General features: G+C 31.2%; 2 protein-coding genes across 2 annotated transcripts; both read right to left on the bottom strand.

Moving 5' to 3' along the window:
* Positions 1 to 907: 907 nt before the first annotated feature.
* On the bottom strand, positions 908 to 4397 carry LOAG_05927 (hypothetical protein; the record flags this gene model as incomplete). The annotated part of the gene is made up of 8 exons (XM_003141464.1): positions 908 to 1133; positions 1326 to 1433; positions 1834 to 1937; positions 2374 to 2457; positions 2626 to 2738; positions 3292 to 3404; positions 3863 to 4016; positions 4280 to 4397. The coding sequence occupies 8 exons, from the start codon at positions 4395 to 4397 to the stop codon at positions 908 to 910; spliced, it is 1020 nt and encodes a 339-aa protein (XP_003141512.1).
* A 2194-nt stretch (positions 4398 to 6591) lies between these two features.
* On the bottom strand, positions 6592 to 18290 carry LOAG_18177 (ANTH domain-containing protein; the record flags this gene model as incomplete). The annotated part of the gene is made up of 18 exons (XM_020450843.1): positions 6592 to 7241; positions 7528 to 7658; positions 7886 to 8045; positions 8883 to 8996; positions 9119 to 9196; positions 9661 to 9777; positions 9912 to 10004; positions 10181 to 10522; positions 11300 to 11404; positions 11576 to 11882; positions 12630 to 12755; positions 13013 to 13177; positions 13820 to 13996; positions 14982 to 15038; positions 15184 to 15326; positions 16820 to 16895; positions 17350 to 17492; positions 18116 to 18290. 18 exons carry the CDS (start codon positions 18288 to 18290, stop codon positions 7072 to 7074), a joined length of 2679 nt encoding a protein of 892 aa, XP_020305429.1. The 3' UTR covers positions 6592 to 7071.
* Positions 18291 to 18875: the final 585 nt, after the last annotated feature.

Raw genomic sequence — 18875 nt, 5'->3', positions numbered from 1 at the left:
ATATATATATATATATATATATATATATATATATATATATATATATATATATATATATATATATATATATATATATATATATATTACTGTTGTTGTATTCCGTTGTATTGCATACTATTTCATTCTTGTTAACTGAAATTTTGAAAATATTTCGAACCTTTTTAGAAACAATTCAGAAATAAATATATTTCGCTTACACTTGAAAAGGAAAAACTTCACATCTAAGTTAAATGCTTATTATAATCGTTGTTTATTAAACGTTACAAAGCCATATGGAAAAGTTATCATGATTTGATGTAAGTTTTAATTCTATTCAACCTATTAAACCTATTAAACATGATCATACCTATTAAACATGATCCCGTAATATTACAAAGTTGTTGATACTTACTTATTTACTTTAAATATAGAAAAAAGTATCTCTAAAAAGATAAAATAACAGATCTATAAAAAAAGAAACTGCAAATATCAACCTTAGAAGCATATGAACCCCGAAGTGTCACCTCCTAAGTCTTCAATTCTGAACTTGCTAAGGTCATGAATCTATGATGTATCCATAAGCTTTTTTCCTGCAGTTTGGTCTAAGAAAAAAAAGAAAAAGAGAAAGATTATCGATAGTTTTCCAGAAATTTTAGTTTCCGGGACCATCCGGAATAAGCTTAATTTTCGAGGAGTTTCTTATCGAACCAACATGTTACGCTCATTTTTCAATATTACTTTTCTTTATTTCAACTTTTTTCTATTATTAATTACAACGAATGAGTGTAAAAAAATTCAGCACAATTTGAAATTGCAATTAAAATCTTACTCGCCCTTAATCTGAATTCAACAAATACGTTTAAATGCTAAATCCTTAAGCATACTATAAGGAAATGATCATACCATGAATGGAAAATTCAATTAACATTTACATACATGTCACAGATATAATTCTAACTTTTGTAAAATATTGATTTTGCATACAAAATTTAAAGAAATTCATGCCATGACATGCAGCACCAAAGTGACCCTTTTTATCGACTGCAACAATTGCGCCCATAAAATTAGGATATTTGCGAGAAATGGTACGGATTGTTATTTCGGCAGCCTTTGCCGGCGTTTTACCTTCACGTATATAGTGAACTGTTTGATAGCTGCAATACACTTTTTCAAATTTGTATTGCGATTAGAAAAAATAAACAAAGTCAGATAGTAAATTAAATCATTAGCTGTAAAATATTTCAGCTAATTAACAATAATCAAGAAATGACTATTAACTGAACTGGAAATTAAATGAAATGACGAAGTAAAACTACCAAATATCCAAAAAAAGACAAAAAAAAAACCTGGAAGCAAATCTCATCATGATGTCACCATCACCGGTACTTACCGCGCCACCGATATCATTGTCGGCATACGCACCAGCACCTGGTATGGGTGAATCACCAATCCGTCTGAAATTAAGTTGAAAAAAGGAAACCAAAATGAAATTCCGGATTTTCTATTAATACTTTAATTTTTTAGTTATAAAATGTAACAAAATTTCCGGTTTATCGACGTCAGGCAGTACGCGCCAATAAATCAATCTAATTAATATATAAGATGAAATAGAACTGCTAAGAGTCTAAACTAACTAATCATTATTTAATATTCGTTACGATTACTTGAAGTCATGTTCCTGGAAGCTTTAGCCTTCCATTTTCGATCTCCGACTGGACACTAGGAAAAATATGATCAACATAGATGCAAATTTTAAATTCAAAAAATTCCAACTTCATGTGAAATTAGAATTTTTAAATCTGGTTTCTTCTTTCTAACAACCGTCAAAATAAACATTTATATTTGAATATTTACCCGGGAACTTTATGATTAGCACCATTGCTTGATGTACCAACGGCAATATTACCTTCATAATCAATAACAACCATACCAATTGTATCATGATTACGGCGACTACCCTGAAGAGAAAAATTTTTTATGATTATTTAAAAGTTTTAGCGATTAGCTGAATCTCGAAATTTGACTTGTATAATTTAATCTTATAAATTCTTTTCTTAACATGAAATTCAATCCAGAAATTATGTCACGATATGAGAACAGTAATAACTTAGCGCGTCGAAACAAGAGCCAAAATATAAAATTCATGAACTCAAGAAGGTAAGAATGCATTACAAGTTCTTAAAATCGAAACGACAGAAAAATAAACCAGCGGAGAAATGTACCGAACCGTTTTCGCGGTTAGACTCTTTCGGAAGATTAATGATAGCAATGTTAGGTTAGTAATACCTATATTATACCAACATTAAGTTGCACCTATTTCTGCACAACCGGATAAACCTCGATATCCGGATAATTTGATTTCAAAAAGATAAAGCATTTAGAGAAAAACTTTACCTGTGAATGGCTGAACATGAATCTATCTTCATCATTTGCAGGTTTGTATGGACCACAAAATTTGTTCGGATCCGGTAATACATTCTAAAATTGGTGCAAATGACAAATTTACCTTAACCACAAATTTCAGTTTCTATAAAATAGACAAATCTATCTAAAGAGTGAAAAAACCAAATTAAAATCAAAATTCGGAATCTAAGTCGCAAACTTAAAATAAAATTTAACTACCTAAAATTTGATAACAAAATGAACTTTTCTATAGTTTGGCTGACAGTTTTGTTTAATCCATTTCTGATGTGCAGCATATGAGCTATTGGTGTATAATGATTCGCGTTTAAAGCCCATTTCAACAGCAAAATTGGCTGCTAAACTGAAGAATAAGTTTATCTATTACCTTGAAATTCAAATTTAGCAATTTGAGCTTCGACGTAATAAATAGCAATAATATTTGCAAATAGTAATAATAACAGTAATAATAATAAATCATGAAACGAGTGGGTTATCTGAGAGATTGTGTAGCGTATCAAGTTATATAGTTTACTAGATGGATTAGTAAATTGAAAAGTTGAAACTTATGTTATTAAAAAGTAAATAAACGCATATTAATTTATAGCATCATTACCATCCAAAAGATGGCAATAATGCGAACAGTTAAATTAGCATGTTTAATCTATTCATTTACTGTAATCTATTCGATTAAGTTAGGGGATATATAAAGGAAGTTTAAAGGTTTCTTAAATTTCATTTAATTCTCAGAACAAATAGTGATTGGAAAATTTCTTACACAACAAAAAATTTGTTGAAAAAAAATTTCTTCATGGAAGTATGCAAATCCTGATCCGTGATATATTGATTGCTTTATTTTAACAATTCATTAAATCAAATTTATTTGTAAAGAAAAGGTAAAAGTAAATATACCATAGTCACCGACCAATATTGAATGCTTCGTATATTTCATTACTGCATATGCTACACGCGCTGCATTCTTCACATTTGGTAGTGAACCAACAGCGCCCATTTCATGATTCAAGCTAAAAATCTTTTTTATTTCTTAATTTTTTTAAAAAAGGAAAAAAACTAAATAAGGATATAAAAATATAGAAGGGCGTAGAAAAAAAAAGGATATAAATAAAGAGATAGAAAATATACGTGATTACAAAGTGAAATTGAATTTTGATGAATCGCGGAAATTTAATGAGTTAATCAATCCTTCAAAGACAGATTTAGCTATGATTAAGTAAGTTTATCAAAATGAGACGAGAAATATTTATGAATGTTTCAAATATGCCCAAAAATACTTTAGATTAAAAATCTATAGGGTTGAAATCACTGATAATATAAATTAGTTTGAAATATTCATGTGAAAAGGAATACGTTTAACAAGATAATTCCGGTATTTTCCTTAATTTTTTTTGGCGCAATTATTTAACTAAATTTCATAAATTTAAAGTAAAATAAGGTTTTTAAAAGAAAGAAAAATGAAAAATACCCATCATAAATGAGTGCATCAAGTCGAGTTTCACCCGTTTCATCCGGTGAACCACCGAATCCAACAGTTCCATCACACTGTAATTGTTCACACTCCGTTAAACCATCCAGTAATGATTCTATCCTATCATACGTCTTCGTTAGCGTCAAGAATGCTGTAAATAATAGTTTATCATTAATTGCTTCTTTGATGAACACAAATTTTCCTGTCAGTTTGTAAAAAAACTTGTGGGTACACCAATTTAAAAGTATATTCTTTTAGGAAAGAAAACATCGAAGTATTAACACACCCGGTATACTATTTGACATAAATACAGGAAAAATATACATATGTATGTTACTGAGTAACCGGATAATGACTGTTATGAAATACGAATCCATGCATAATCTAGGAACACATAATTTATATTCATCAAACCTTTTGTGGTAGCAGCTTGAAAATCATCCGTTCCCCACGTTGTTAATACCAATGGCACTTGAGATTGGCAATTCCATAATAAAATGCAAAAATAAATTAACGCATTCAACCATATCATTATTATGCCTCCAAAATTTGAAATGTAAAATTTAATTAGACTGAAAAAAAAGAATTATCTGCTTTAAAATAATAAAAACGGCTCTATTTTCTTTTACAAGTTCAAATCTAAATCAAATTTCATCCGACTTTTCCTCCGGAAAGCGCCACAAATTGAAAACAGATAAAATACAATTCTCGCAAATATTTTGTATTTTAAAAGTTATATAAAAGCGCAAGTTCTTCTACAATCAAAAAGCTTACCCTATTAATGACAAACCGGAAATAGAGTTCAGTTCAGTTAATTATTTGATCCAACAACAAATAAAATTCTGCAAGTTGTTTTTGAATTCATCTATAGAAGTAAGTTTTTAAAAACTATCGGAAATTAGAATATTTCCGGATTCACGTTTTTCTTTTTCCACTGCAACCGACCATGCAATATTCGTAATTTTTAATGTTTTGTTTGCATAAATTATCGTACATTTTAAAAATTAACCATAAGAAATTGCGCATAAAAATTTGAATAACATATAAAATCGAATGATAAAACAAATAATTAACTATTTTAGTAGACAAATAATTTAAAAAGTTTTTAAAAATTATTCTTCAATGGCTATGATTCGATGAAAGCAATCAAAATAAATTGTTGGAAAAAACAAGTCCAGTGGATAGTGTCAAATTTCCAACAAAATATATTTTTTTAAAAGTTATATTTTCAATAAAATACATTTTCTTTTTAAAAAGTCTGAAATTTTCAGTAAAAAAAATCGAACACAAATTTTTCCAATAAATATTTTGTAAACAATAAGTGTTAATAAGTGTTAATAAGTGTTAATGAAGTTATTGATCAGTGGGACAAAAAAAAAGATAACAGTAAAGAAAGTAGCTTTAGGAAATGTTTGATGGGTAAAATGGTTTATTTCAAAGAAAAAAATTAATTCGTTTTCTTTTTCTAATTTTGAAAAAAAAGAATTATCTTCAAATCATAAAAAAAATGAAAATTCACCCTAAGCTTATCAAATATTAAACAAATAATAAAAAATCAGAAAGATCATACAGGTGAATTGCAATCCATGATAAATCCCAATTTATGGTAATATGAAATTGATTGGCTATCACTTTATATCAGTCCCTACAATCGATGGTATGCAAGGGTGGCGGTACACTGACCAGAAAACAAACGGAGGTCGTTCTTATCAGTGTTTGATAAATTAACACGTTAGAAGTTTTGATTAAAGTTCAATTTCAGACGAACAGAATTTATTATTCCTGACCCTTGTAGTTCATGCCACAAATAAAAAAAAGCTCAAAGTAGCCAGTGGCCAGGAAAAGGTTAGTAATCATTGTCTTAAATGGACAGCATCGTTTGTTTCGTACATAAACATTAATTTATAGTATAACATCTCATTCGATGCAATAAAATTGATTTAAGCAAATGAATTAAACAATTGTTCCTTTGAATGGTTCGCAATTCTTAATTACACAAAAAAGAAAGAAAAATTAAACGATTTTATTTCTTCAAAATAACATCTACGCGGATTGTATTTCCTTTTGTTACATTTCGACAAATAATATCACTAATTTTATACCAAAAAAAAATTCGAAATTAAAATTAACATTCAGTTAGAAATAAATATATTTCTACGAGAATACAAATAGAAACATATGTATGTATATATATATTAATATGGCTTAATAAAGACATGGAGATTTGCTTCTTTTTTTCTTGCACATAATAAGACGATGACACACAATTTCAGAAATTTAAGGTTGACACGATGACAGCAGACGACAGATAAGTCCAGAAATGTAAGGATGAAACGATGACAGACATGTCCAGAAACTCAAGATCCTTTTTCCGGAATTCCAAACAATTAAAAACTAATCAATACAAAACCGCTAATTTCGATAGGTGAGCATTTGGATTAAAAAAAAAACAATGTGAAGGAAAAGGAAAATAAAGAATGTAGCACTGTGTAAATGTACTCTGGTTACGGACTAAAAATAGCAGTAATTTCAAATTTTTGAAGTTTTTAAAAACCAAAATTTATATGAATCTCAAAATCTGTCTCTTCAAATTCCTGCAAGAAAAAATGTTTTTAAATGGAATGATACAAGAATACATATACGATGGCATATGTGAAGTTGCAAGAGAAATGAAAATTTCAAAGGTTAGCTTTAGATCTTAAAAAACCGGACGTTTCGCTGGCAAAAATTCTGAAGCTTTTTCAAGAATTCACTTGGAAATCTCCATAAAGTTCGAGATCAGCAGCTTGCAAAAAATTTCAACGCGATCATTACAAGAAAAAGTTCCTTTCTAGAACAAATATAAGTAAAGTGTATAAGCAAACAGCAATATCATGTTCTTTTTCTTCAAATGTCATAATAAAGTAGTAAAGCATATAATACAAAAAAAAAAGAAGATGGGATGTGGTATGTGAACCATTTTGCCACTTTCCAAGATTAACACATATGAAATGTTATTAAAGATCAAAGATTGGAAGATGACAATGAGAAAAGTAAAGATTGGAAACTAGTAAGCAATTCATCAACACTGAATAAATTTCCATGTATAGTCAGAAAATGATTATGAAAAGGGAATTTCTTCAAGATCCCGAAAAACAGATACCTCCATGATGAACATAACAAAAATAAAAGTAACTTGAAAGAGTCCTAGTAAAATACTACGCAATTCACATGAATGGACGATGGGGTGGCGGTAATGCCGATTGTTGCGCTTGTCCAGCTTGAGATGGAGTTTGGCTTGGTGTCATGCCATATACCGGTGTAGCCGTTTGCTGTATTTGTGGATTATATCCCGGTTGTGCATACATACCGATTACTGGTTGTTGAGCATATATGCCTGTAACATTAAATGAAGTTGCATTGCTAGGGTTTCAAGTGAAACCCAATTAAAATGAAAATAATCCAAAGTGAAAAAATTCAAATAAGAGTAAGGCGTACATTATCGTTATATATGCTACATGATGTATCTTTTGTGCGGTTACTCTAATTTCTGAAAAGTACGTAGTTGTTTAGTTACCGACCTTAATAAACTTCTAAAACACTATCATATCTTTATGACAATTCGATTTTATTATTTCTACTTAGATTTATTTCGCCTAGAGAGGAAATATCTGCTAAAATACCTGGTTGTGGAGCATAAACACCCATTGGTGGCCACTGTTGTGGTGGAATTGCAGCGTACTGAGGTTGTGTCATTGCATGTGCTCCACCTGCAGGTCTTATACCACCTTGATTATTCCACTGAACCGGTTTCCTGGAATAAAATACTTGTCGCAGCCTTTATTTTAAACACATAGATCATAAAATAATCAAACATAATCTTTCCTCACCATTTCCATACTACAAATAATAAGTATAGGTCACGTCTGCAAACAACAATATGTTAATTATACAAAACAAATTATTCAATAGAAACAGCCAAGATCAAAGATTCAAAAGGCAAAAAGTTATAACACAAGTCAAATGCATGAAAATTTTTACCCATGATTCGTTGTGCCTTTACCGCTAACCGAGAGATTATCAGCCAGCGACGACAATGCACTATCTAAATCACTACTGTTGAATTTACCAGCCTGTGTAGTGGTAGCACATGGTGCCGCTGGCAATTGTTGTGCTCCGTATGCATTTAAATTAGCTGTACCTGAAATAAACACGCTGTTAAACAAATTAAGAAATTTACAAATTTTTTGATCATGAAAAAAGAAATATTCGAATAAACCCCATAAGAAAGAATACATTTAAAAACACATGGGAACATTAAAATAAAAAAGAATTAGCTGCAAAATTTGAACAATTGAAAAATCGAAAACTTATGAATAATCAGAATGCATTTGCACCAAATAAAATAAATCTATATGACCCTTTAAATTCTAATTAAAACAGAACAAAATTCTCAATGCAACACCACTGATGCACGTAAAATAATCATTCGTTTACCATTTATTAATTTATAAAGTTTCGTAATATTTCCATGTGCTAAAAATCTATATCTATGTGACCAGTAAATTTTCTATTTTATGAGATCAATTACACTTCGCTTCATGATATATCAGATAAAAATATAAGTACTTGGTGCCAAATCATTCTGGAATTTATAAAATAAAGAATAACAATAAAAAACAAAAAAAAACGAAAAAATAAAAAAAAACTAGAAACAACCACAACAACAATAATAATGGTAGCGATATCAGCAACAGAAATGACAATCATAACAACGACGACTACTTTATCATTATAAATTAATACCAGAAATAGCAATAACAAGAGAAAAAAAAATGCATACGTAACAATGCCTCATTAACTCTGAAGTTCAACTTTAGATCTACGACTACCTGGACCATAAAGTAGCATCGTTAGTCTTCAACTATCCCTTTTCATTCCATTTTTTTCCTTCCTCAGCATTTCATGTTATGATTAAAAAGCTCGATGACTCTTAGATTCTAGATCACGATACGATTAGACCCCCACTATTAAAAACTTTCCATTAAAGATTCTAAGGTGAAAAACACCGCCTGAGTCGGCGTGCATAACGACGTGCATAACTGTAGCAAGAAGCAAATAACATAGTTACCTCCAGGTACGTTTTGCATCCCTAAAAAACAAATTAATATTCAATACATTTGCATAAAAAATAAATAACAGACGATAGAAGTAGGTTTCAAAAAAAGTAGATTTCATGAAAAACAAAATGAAACGAATGACCGTAAAATAAACCAGCATGTGGTGCCGCTGCCTGCTGATGCAAGAGGCGTGGAATAACTGGTGATGAAGTATAACTACCATCCATACGAGCTAAAAATAACTGATTGTGTTGTAGAGCACAGAGCTTGATTTGGGATGAAAAGAAAATCAATATACCAGTCGTTTTAATTAGTCCCGATAGTTGTTTATCTGACATTTATTTGCAGATCTTTATCTAACTTGCAGCTAGAGCAACAACTTCAGCTAATAGTAATTTGCACAGAAATCAATCAAATATTATTACTGAGTAATACTAGATCGACAGACACCGTATGTTAAACCTAGTCTAAATTCTACCTAATTTTTAACTGTGATTTTAACTACATTTCTTCTTTTTTCCTTTTCCATATCAAAAAATGATCCCTAACTTAGTCTAATAAAATATAAGTGGCAGGAAATGCAGCACTTCACGATATCGCCAACTCTTCCTAAATGAGACATGCTATGGTAATTCCAAATAAACTTGTGAAACGAAAAAAATAAGTGGTATTTAAAACAAAATACAAAAAGCTAACAAAATGGAGTTTGTTCGTAAATTGTAAGATTTTGATTCGGGATAACTGTTGGTGGTGGTGGTGGTGGTGGTGGAGGTACTTGGGTTGTCATTCCAAAATGAACTGGTGATACATTTGCTTAAAGAAAAGACAGTAAAATTCCGAAATCAACATAAACATTCCTCACATAAATGCGTTTATAGAAAATTAAAAAGCAGTAAAATAATAAGAATGAAAAAATCAACGACGAGATTATGCAGAAATAAACAAACTCGACGATGCACCAGATGGTGGTGCTCCAAATGCTGGTATACTCGGTTGTTGCGGTGTTATCACGGTAGCACTAACACCTGCTGTATGCAGTGCTAGAATAAACAGAATACTGTAACAGAGAGATATCATGAACAAGTACAAATTTGCTTTCATCATTTAGGAATGACAAAAAAACTTTGAGAAAAGCTGCAAATAAACAAGGATGGAAACTGTGATTGTTGAAACATCCAAGTAACAGCTTATGTGCTGAATTCCAAAGAAATCCTACCTTGAGCATTTTGTTGCATGGCACCAAATGGATTCCGAAGTGCCGAACTGACCATCTCGCTTGGTTGCTGCGGTACATCATTACTAATATCAGTATCCGCAGCTCCAACTGCTTCATCACTCTCACTGCTTTCGCCGTTTTTACCCCACGAAGGAGCAGCAGTTGAATCACCTTCAAGATCGGATCGCAAAACTGCAGGAGTCCATTGTTGTGGTGGAACCGCATCTTGTGAAGTTTGTCGAGACCACTGTTTGTCGGTTCCTTCAGCAACTACAGGCCACTGTGGAGGCACTGCCGGTGCAGATGAATCCGCATCACTAGTCAGAAATGGATTGAATCCAACTGCAGTAGTTGATAGTCGTTTTACAAATGAAGTTTTGGATAAACGAATGAGAGTATTTTGCGGTTAACAAGAACTAAGTGAAGAAAATTTCGGAAAGACATAATATGGTTGAAAATCATGCAAAAAACAAATAAAACTAAATAAAAGGAACAGCAAGAACAGAAGTAAAAAACCGTAATATTTGAATGAAGGAACTTCATAAGCGTCGAAAAATATATTAAATTATCGACATTATCATTAAAAACGCTTCTAGCTACAACAACAATTACAACGACATATTACTAATAACAACAACAGAAACAATAAAGAACGACAATCAATAACAGAAACAGTCGTAACAATAACAATTACCAGAACTATTACCATAGTATTTACGCCAAAAAAATCAAAAAAGCTTCCAGACTACATAAAAGCAAACAATAATTAAAAAGAAAAACTGTGTAATACAACATCCAAAATTTTCAACAAGTTGTCTTGCAGTGTGCATCAAATTATCACAGCACAAGTAATTATCTAAAAAAAAATTGAATTCACATGTTCAAAAACCGGGTTATATTTTGCAGTTTGCATGCACAAACATATCAAAAAGGAGAAACACAATAAAAACTGTAAGGATGCCATTTGGATACTACGTATGTCATATATAAACATGTCTATATATACAGGTCAACGTTTTGATATATTTTTGTCATTCAGACAAAAAATATTAAGATATTTCACATAGCCGTAATCATGTGCCAAAAAATTTCTAAAAGAAAATAAAAAAATACACAAACCATTAGTTTCAGTAGTTGCAGTAGCCACTGCTCCGACATTAAAAGCGGTTGTAAAATCGGCACCAAATGCATTTGTTCGGCTTACATTTGAATATCCCGTAAAACCTAAAATGATAATAATCATGCATGCCCATGTTTCCTAATGAACTGAGAAATTTCTCAAAAAGTAAGATTTTCTTAAAATTAGATTCGGAATTTTCTGAATCCATTACAACAGCTCTATCATAGGAGGAATTTTGAAAGGAAAACTTCAAAAAAATCTTTCTGGATACAAACCGGGAGCAGGAGAATTAGCCGACATAACTGTAGCTGGCGGCTGTTGGAAAACATTTTGTGCGAATGGATTTGTTGGATCCAATGCCATTGGCTGCGGTGTGGCATTAACTGGAGCAGCAGCTCCATAACCTGAAGGAGCTGTAATTCCACCAGTTGCTGGCATAGGGTCAAAAAGGCTTAGAAGATCATCACTTGGCTTCGTAGATCGACCTGCATTGCGTGCTGATGACTGAGCAAATGGATTGAACGAATGTCCTGCTGCATCGATTCCGGATGAACCTGCTACTGCTTGCCTTTTTCGCTGCTCCTGCAAAGAAAATTGGTTTGGTTGATAAAACTAAACGATGTATATAACCAAAATTCGAATTCCCTTTGTCCTTCCATAACCTAATATCTAGGTCAGATATTAGATCTCAGAATACGAGCAAATCTTAGCCCAGAGTAACAGTGAGAGAGAAAAACCATGTCCGGGATGTCTGCGAAACATCGATTGCCTTCCTTAATGATGAATATTTCGACTATCCCCAAATATTTACACCTTATCTGAATAGCTCAAAATTGATTGGAATTGGAACGATCTACAAATTTGAGTGCATCGAACCTACTGAGTTTTTTTTTTTTTTTTGAACTCTAATATTCTGATTATATTAGAGTTTTAACTTTGTGCAATAAATTTGTTTATGAACAACTATAAAGCTGATTGGAGAAATTTCTTTCAAAGATAACAGACAATAAATATGAACAGTATTATGGATAAAACCTTGCGACATGTTGATCGATAGAGATAAAGCCAGATAATTGACAAATTTCAAAGGCAACATATGCAGCAACAATCATATGTTACGAAGATCCCCAAAAGCGAATGGTCTTTATTCTATTTTGATTTTTCTATATCGATTTACTGATTAAAATTAGAAATACTAATGCGATAGTCTAAAACAGCTGGAAAGATGTGCAAAGAGATGATCCTAGCTGGTCAGTCCATTACCTCATCGTAGAGTTTGTTCGAAAGACTGTGAAAAATAAGACTTTTTGAAAAAGTCGACAAATAAACCTCAAACAATCGTAATCGTTCCTTTTCCTCTTCTAAATATTTTTGTTTTGCTGAATCATCAATTACTCCTGTTTGTGCGGAAGAAAATAATGGCGCTGATTGTGCCATAGCTGCAGTAAACTGATCCTGAAAAAAAGAATGAAACCATCACAAAATTTATGAATGCAGAGATTTGGATGTCTAACATTTTTTTTATAATTCCTAAAACTACAAAGAGAGAACAAATTTGGTTTTCGATCATAATACTCGAGTAAGTGGACATGCAAACTTATTAAAAAACTTCGATAAAATCCAAATATCTGAACAGACAAAACGGAAGATACAGTAATAAAAATAAAAATGTATATAGAAGAACAATGAGATAAAAGAAATAATAAATTTACATGATGGACTGTAAGAGGTGCTCTGCCGCCTTCTAGATAAACTAGATGTGCTTCCAATGCTTCCAATAATGAAGCTGGTGCCCGCGTTAAATCTGGTATTTCAGTACGATCAATGCCCACAGATTCGGCTACTTTCAGAAAATTTGCTACTTTATCCAACCTTAGCTGAAAAGTAGTAATTATATATGCTTTTTTTTTTGAAAAGATATCAAATCATGATTACTTTGGTCTTTTTTGCCAAAGGAAATTAGTTGTTAAAGAAGTATTATATTTCCAAATACTAACATCAAAAAAAAACATTAATAATGTTACGCATTTAGTACAGCATATTTTCTGCTGAAAGCACACAAAATATGCACTGACTTGACAGGATGCTAAAAGTTACACTATTCTAGTTGATTTTATTTTTCTGCTAAGCTGCCAATTAAACTGCTTGAATAACAAACAGAATTTTTGACTTCCGAGTCCGGTACATATCCTCCAGCATATTTTAATAACATTGTTATTGCCGTATCACGATAAATGGTACAGAAATATAATATAATTTAAAATAAAAGTCTAATGATACACTGACCAGGTATCAATCATTTCTTACTAGACTAGATAATTATTTGGTTTCAGGATCATTTGTTATGTTTGGAAAAATAAGTAGGATAAGACTTTAAAAAAGTGAAAGTAATTTGATAGCTGAATAGATCGATACACAAATTAACATCGAAATAAAATTAAGAAGCATCTCTGTTGTTCAAGACCGTTTTTTTTCGAATTTTCGGGGAAATTATATTAAAAGAAACTAATTAATATTACCAGGAATGATTTGTACGTATCCAATGCTTCACGACATTGCTTCTTATTCATATCGAAATATTTTTCAAGCAAATTAATGATACCATCATTATAACAAGCAAATAACCGAATGAGATCACGAAAGAGAAGAATGAAAGAACAATTGATGACACCGTTATTTAATTCCGCCGAAGTTATCTGAAATTAGAAAAATTTTCATTATATCAAACATTTAATTCGAATTTTTAACCACAGCAATTATGGCTGACGAATAAAAAAAAAGTCATTTGTTAAACCTCTCAAGTACGACATTTATAACACTTCCAACTGATAATTGCTCTTTTCTAGTCCACTATGAAAAGCTCAAAATAGGTAAATAAGTAAATCTATAAGTGAATAAGTGAGTATCTCATCAGGTGGTCAAGTTAAAATACAAATAAGCAAATATATAATTCAAGTAGTTAAGTAATCACTATTTTTCTTTAACTCTCCTTAGCCTATCTGTATTAAACACGTTGTATACACGCTGCGCATAATGCAACCCTTTTTATTTGTTTGTTACCTGTTCCCATCTTCACTATTAATTCGCACCATACATATGTTTATATTTAGTGATTTTTACTGCAACTTTGCTCATCAACTTTTATTATCTTTGATAGAAAATGGTGCGGTATTAAGATATAACACAGCACAGCATATGTTTCAGTGCATTGGAAGATTTTTTCCTTTCTTTTGCACTTACAATGATGGATAACGCTATTTCTCTGAGTTCTAACAGTAAAAAATGTTGCCGAAATGTGGAAGTTATGTAGATCGGTTATGTAATGGGTAACTTTGTCAAATATTACTTTCTTAATCAGATAACTTTATCATTTGTCATACCACTTAGTTATTTACATACTACTCATGCAATACCATATCAGTGATAATAAAAGGTTTATCAAGACGCCGGAAGATTAAAAAATATTTCATGTGCCAATTTAGAGGCTGAAAAAAAAACCCTCAGTTAACATATGATATTTGTTAATCTCCCGATATCTTTCATGATAAGCGTTTATTATCATTCGCATCGCACTAAACGAGCAATGTGAAATAAATCTGGTCCCGAAAAACAGACTAGTTAATGTTACGAAAAAAACAAGTCAAAGGTAAGAATTCTAAGAAAAAAAAAAAGAATATTTACTTGGAATTCGAGAAGAGCATCGATCTGGTTTTGCAAAATTGGCAATGTTTTCAATAACTGAAATTCAAAAATGATGCGAATTTCATAAAATCAGCAGCATTATGCAAAGATAAGGTATAAGTTTCTTAGAGCTCTCAATTTATTTCAATTCCATTCGCATCGTTTAAATTCTGCTCAATTTAGTTCAACAAAAATATTATACCTTATCTGCATTCATTGTTCGCAGAAGGCCATCTTCACGACCACGTTTTATTTTGCAAAAATCAAACGCACATAACCGATATGTATAGATCTTTTCACTGATATACTTCCCATAACGTCGAACATGTTGCGACATATCATATCCTGCAATGGAATTTCTTCATTGATTTGGAAAACGTAAAGAGATTTAACTGAAGCAGTGTGAAAAGTTAATTTCTATTTAGAAATTAAAGACAGCTAAGTCACACATCAAATTACCTGCACCCACGAACTCGGGCTGTTAAGGAATAACATTTGGAATTCAAATTATACTCTATTTTTCTGCTTTATTTATGAGAGTGAAACTTTCGGGAAATTCTGAACTTGAATGAGCGCCAAAAAATTATTTCCAAATGACAAAGAATGCAGTTCCCAAAATGGACTTTCAAAATCAAAACTGTCCTTGGACTTATCTATACTTCAGACCTTTTCAAAATCATCCACTACAATGCTCATTTCTCATTCTCTAATAATCCTTTCCAGCTCAGCGCTTACTATCCTTAATACCCGAGTAATATGGACGAGATAATTTAATTTCATCTTGACTCAGTGTTATTTGACGTAATTAAAAGCATAAACAAAATGCGTCGTTAACTACTTTTACATCGCTTTTGCTCTATAAATCAGTCATTTCCCTAATTACCATAGTTGCATTAACGACTTTCTAATTATTAACAGTAATGTATTCGCCAAATATATAAACTGAGCTAGTCCACGATACCAAATTTACTATGTTAATTGCCCTATGCCATTTCGTTTAATTCATTTCTTGATTAGGATTTCGTGACACTCCATTTTTTTCAATAAACACGATGAAATTATTTAAGAAACTATGTGTGAGATAAAAAAAAATGATGCCCAGTGGACGAGTGAAATGATAAAAGGGATTGATATGTTATGTTAACAAATGCTAGAAAGCTTTATGTAAGAAAGATTGTATCGAAAAAAAGGTTGTGCGGGCAAAAATTCGAAAAAAAAAATGCTGCGAAGTATATTTGCCCGTGCATGATTAGATTAGAGGTAGTATCAGTCCAGAAAACAAAGATAAATTTATGGATGATTCATTTACCAACAACAACCGAATCCAGGGATGCCCAATGTTTCGTTGCTGAACGCGTATAATCCACGGGTGAATGACCTGACGTGTTCTTTAACTTTAAATTCAATACATGAAATTTTCTGTTTAATCAGAAAGATAGATAAGAGTGCTAAGAGGAGGAAATGTCAAAATAAAAGTAAGGCAACAAATGTGAAGAGTTGCCGATAAAAATATATGGTGCGGAGAAAAAAAAAGAAAATTACTTGAAAACAGAACGCTTTCATGTAGGAAGTTTACGCAGTTCAAACTATGTTCATATGGAAGTCTACATCAACATAGAATTAAAAATGAAAAATTTTAACGGAAATATCAAATTCTGATAGCATTTTGTTGAATACATTAGCAGAAAGAAGTCACGTTTCTCGACTGATGATGAGGAGATCGCACGTTACACAAGATCACAGATCGGTTTTTTCACACTGTTCATCAACTGTATACCGTTCCATTTCATCCATTTCTGCTGAATAGAATATCGACATACATTCATTAGAATACTTACCTTGAGCGGAATTTTTGTCCAAAAAACTGCCCAGATTGAACGTCGTATTACAGGATGCAAGATACTGCGAAAATCGCTGGAAAAAGGCTCAAAATAATTTCGCTGCCATAATTATTTCGATGAGTTAAAAATAGAACATCGAGATTACCAACAGATCTTAAGTATGCTTCAAAAGCAAGTAATAAAGTACGGGTAATACTACATCTAACGTAATACTACATTTCGGAAATCAAACTAGAACTTATGCATTTTGTAATTCAAATTATCAGCATAAAAACTCAAAAAGAAAGACCAGAGTAAATCCAACAGAATTCCAAAATTCTCATTTACCACTTAAAAATGAAAATACACATTCAATTGTAATTTAACAAAGTCAATTCATATGTCTTATTTTATCATCCACCAATTGAATATGCAAAAACAATCTTTTAATAAATAATCTTTTTAAAAAAGCAACTTAATGCTTTCAAAAAATGCGTGAAACATCCACAAAATCAAGTCAATTCTGATGAAGCCACAAAAGAAATTACTTCATTTCCGTAACACATTATGTTGTGAATAGTAATAAGCGCTTTATAAACAACCGTCCAATTAAGATTTTGGGTTCGTTCAATCAATAAATTCGCCATCGATGGGATGGAAACATTTGGCTCCTGCGTACAATGTAATAAGTCTGTAAAGAGCAATCGATAGAATTGAAGACTTGAATGAAAAATACGTGAAATATTTCAAAATATGAAAGAAAAATATGAAAGTAGTGAAAGGATCGCAGTAATTTAAAATATAAAAGATAACTTTTATATTTCAAATTACTGAGAACTATCCGATCCTTTCGTCCAGCAATTATTTGATTACATGTGTGATATGATCAAATTTCGATACCTCAAAAAGCCACATGAAGATATTGAAACCATTCGTTTTATCCAAAATTCTTCAGAAACTACTTCACACAAAATTTTTTAGGTAATATAGGAAAGGATAAGAGATGCACCATAAATAGATTAAAAGATGCACCGTAAATAGATTAAACTGTCCGCGTCTTCACACTGATACATTTAAGAAATTGATTATTTTTTCCTAATCTTAATCATCTGGATTTAATTGATTTGAACAAGTTATATTAATTTTAATACTAAATACCCGTCTAAATAAATCTCTTAGAAGAAAGATTTCTAGCCCTGAAATCATAGCAGATCAAAAATCGCATCCAAATTCTAATTTCTTTTTCTGCTGTATTCCAATTCTTTTCCAAATTAATTTAAACCCATATATCACAACGTAGTGTAAAAAACTTACAATCCAAATGCTTCCTTTTTGGTGCCATTAATTCTTCGGTTGTAGCTTTACAAATTGTTTTACCTAACTGGCTACCAGCTAAGGAATGTTTTGCAGCCGTAAGTCGATCAGTAATTGTTTGTCCACCCGTTGTAAATGGCAGTGGTTGATGTAATGCTTTCTCGATAGTTTGCATCTTCCTTTATTTATTTTGTGTTATTAGAATGAAGTGAAAAATAATGAACGAAAAATTTTCACAACGACCTGAAAATAAGTAACATAAAAGTATGATGTAAAGTAATTATTTATAAAATCGGGGGTGATATATGTGAAGCAATTTGAAAACTTTAAAATCCAATATTTCATTCTAGAAGCATGCATGTTTAAAATATGAAGTGTTATAAACAACAGAACTATGAAAAGCATGAGGAAGTAAAAATTCAACAAAACAATGTTTGAAAAAGTAAAAAAAAAAGCAAATATTAAAAAATTTCACTACAGATCAAACATTATACCAAACGTTAATTAGCAACGTAAAAAAAAAAAGTAAGATGAAAATAAAATATTTGACGTGGAAATAATGTAAGCTTAAAAATCATGTAAACTGACGCAAAATCTGAATAATTCTATAATTCCCACATTTTTACGTTGCTAATTATTTATCTGCGATTACTTCTGCGATTACTTATTACAGCCTAATAGAAACCAATTACTGATTTATCACAAAACTGAAAATAAACCAAAATTGCAGACAAAAATTGGAAATGAATAAAGAAACACG

This window comes from Loa loa (genome assembly GCF_000183805.2).
Source record: "Loa loa unplaced genomic scaffold supercont3.217, whole genome shotgun sequence".
Lineage (NCBI taxonomy): Eukaryota > Metazoa > Nematoda > Chromadorea > Rhabditida > Onchocercidae > Loa > Loa loa.
Note: the sequence above shows the minus strand (reverse complement) of the source record. Positions and strands in the feature narration are given on the sequence as shown.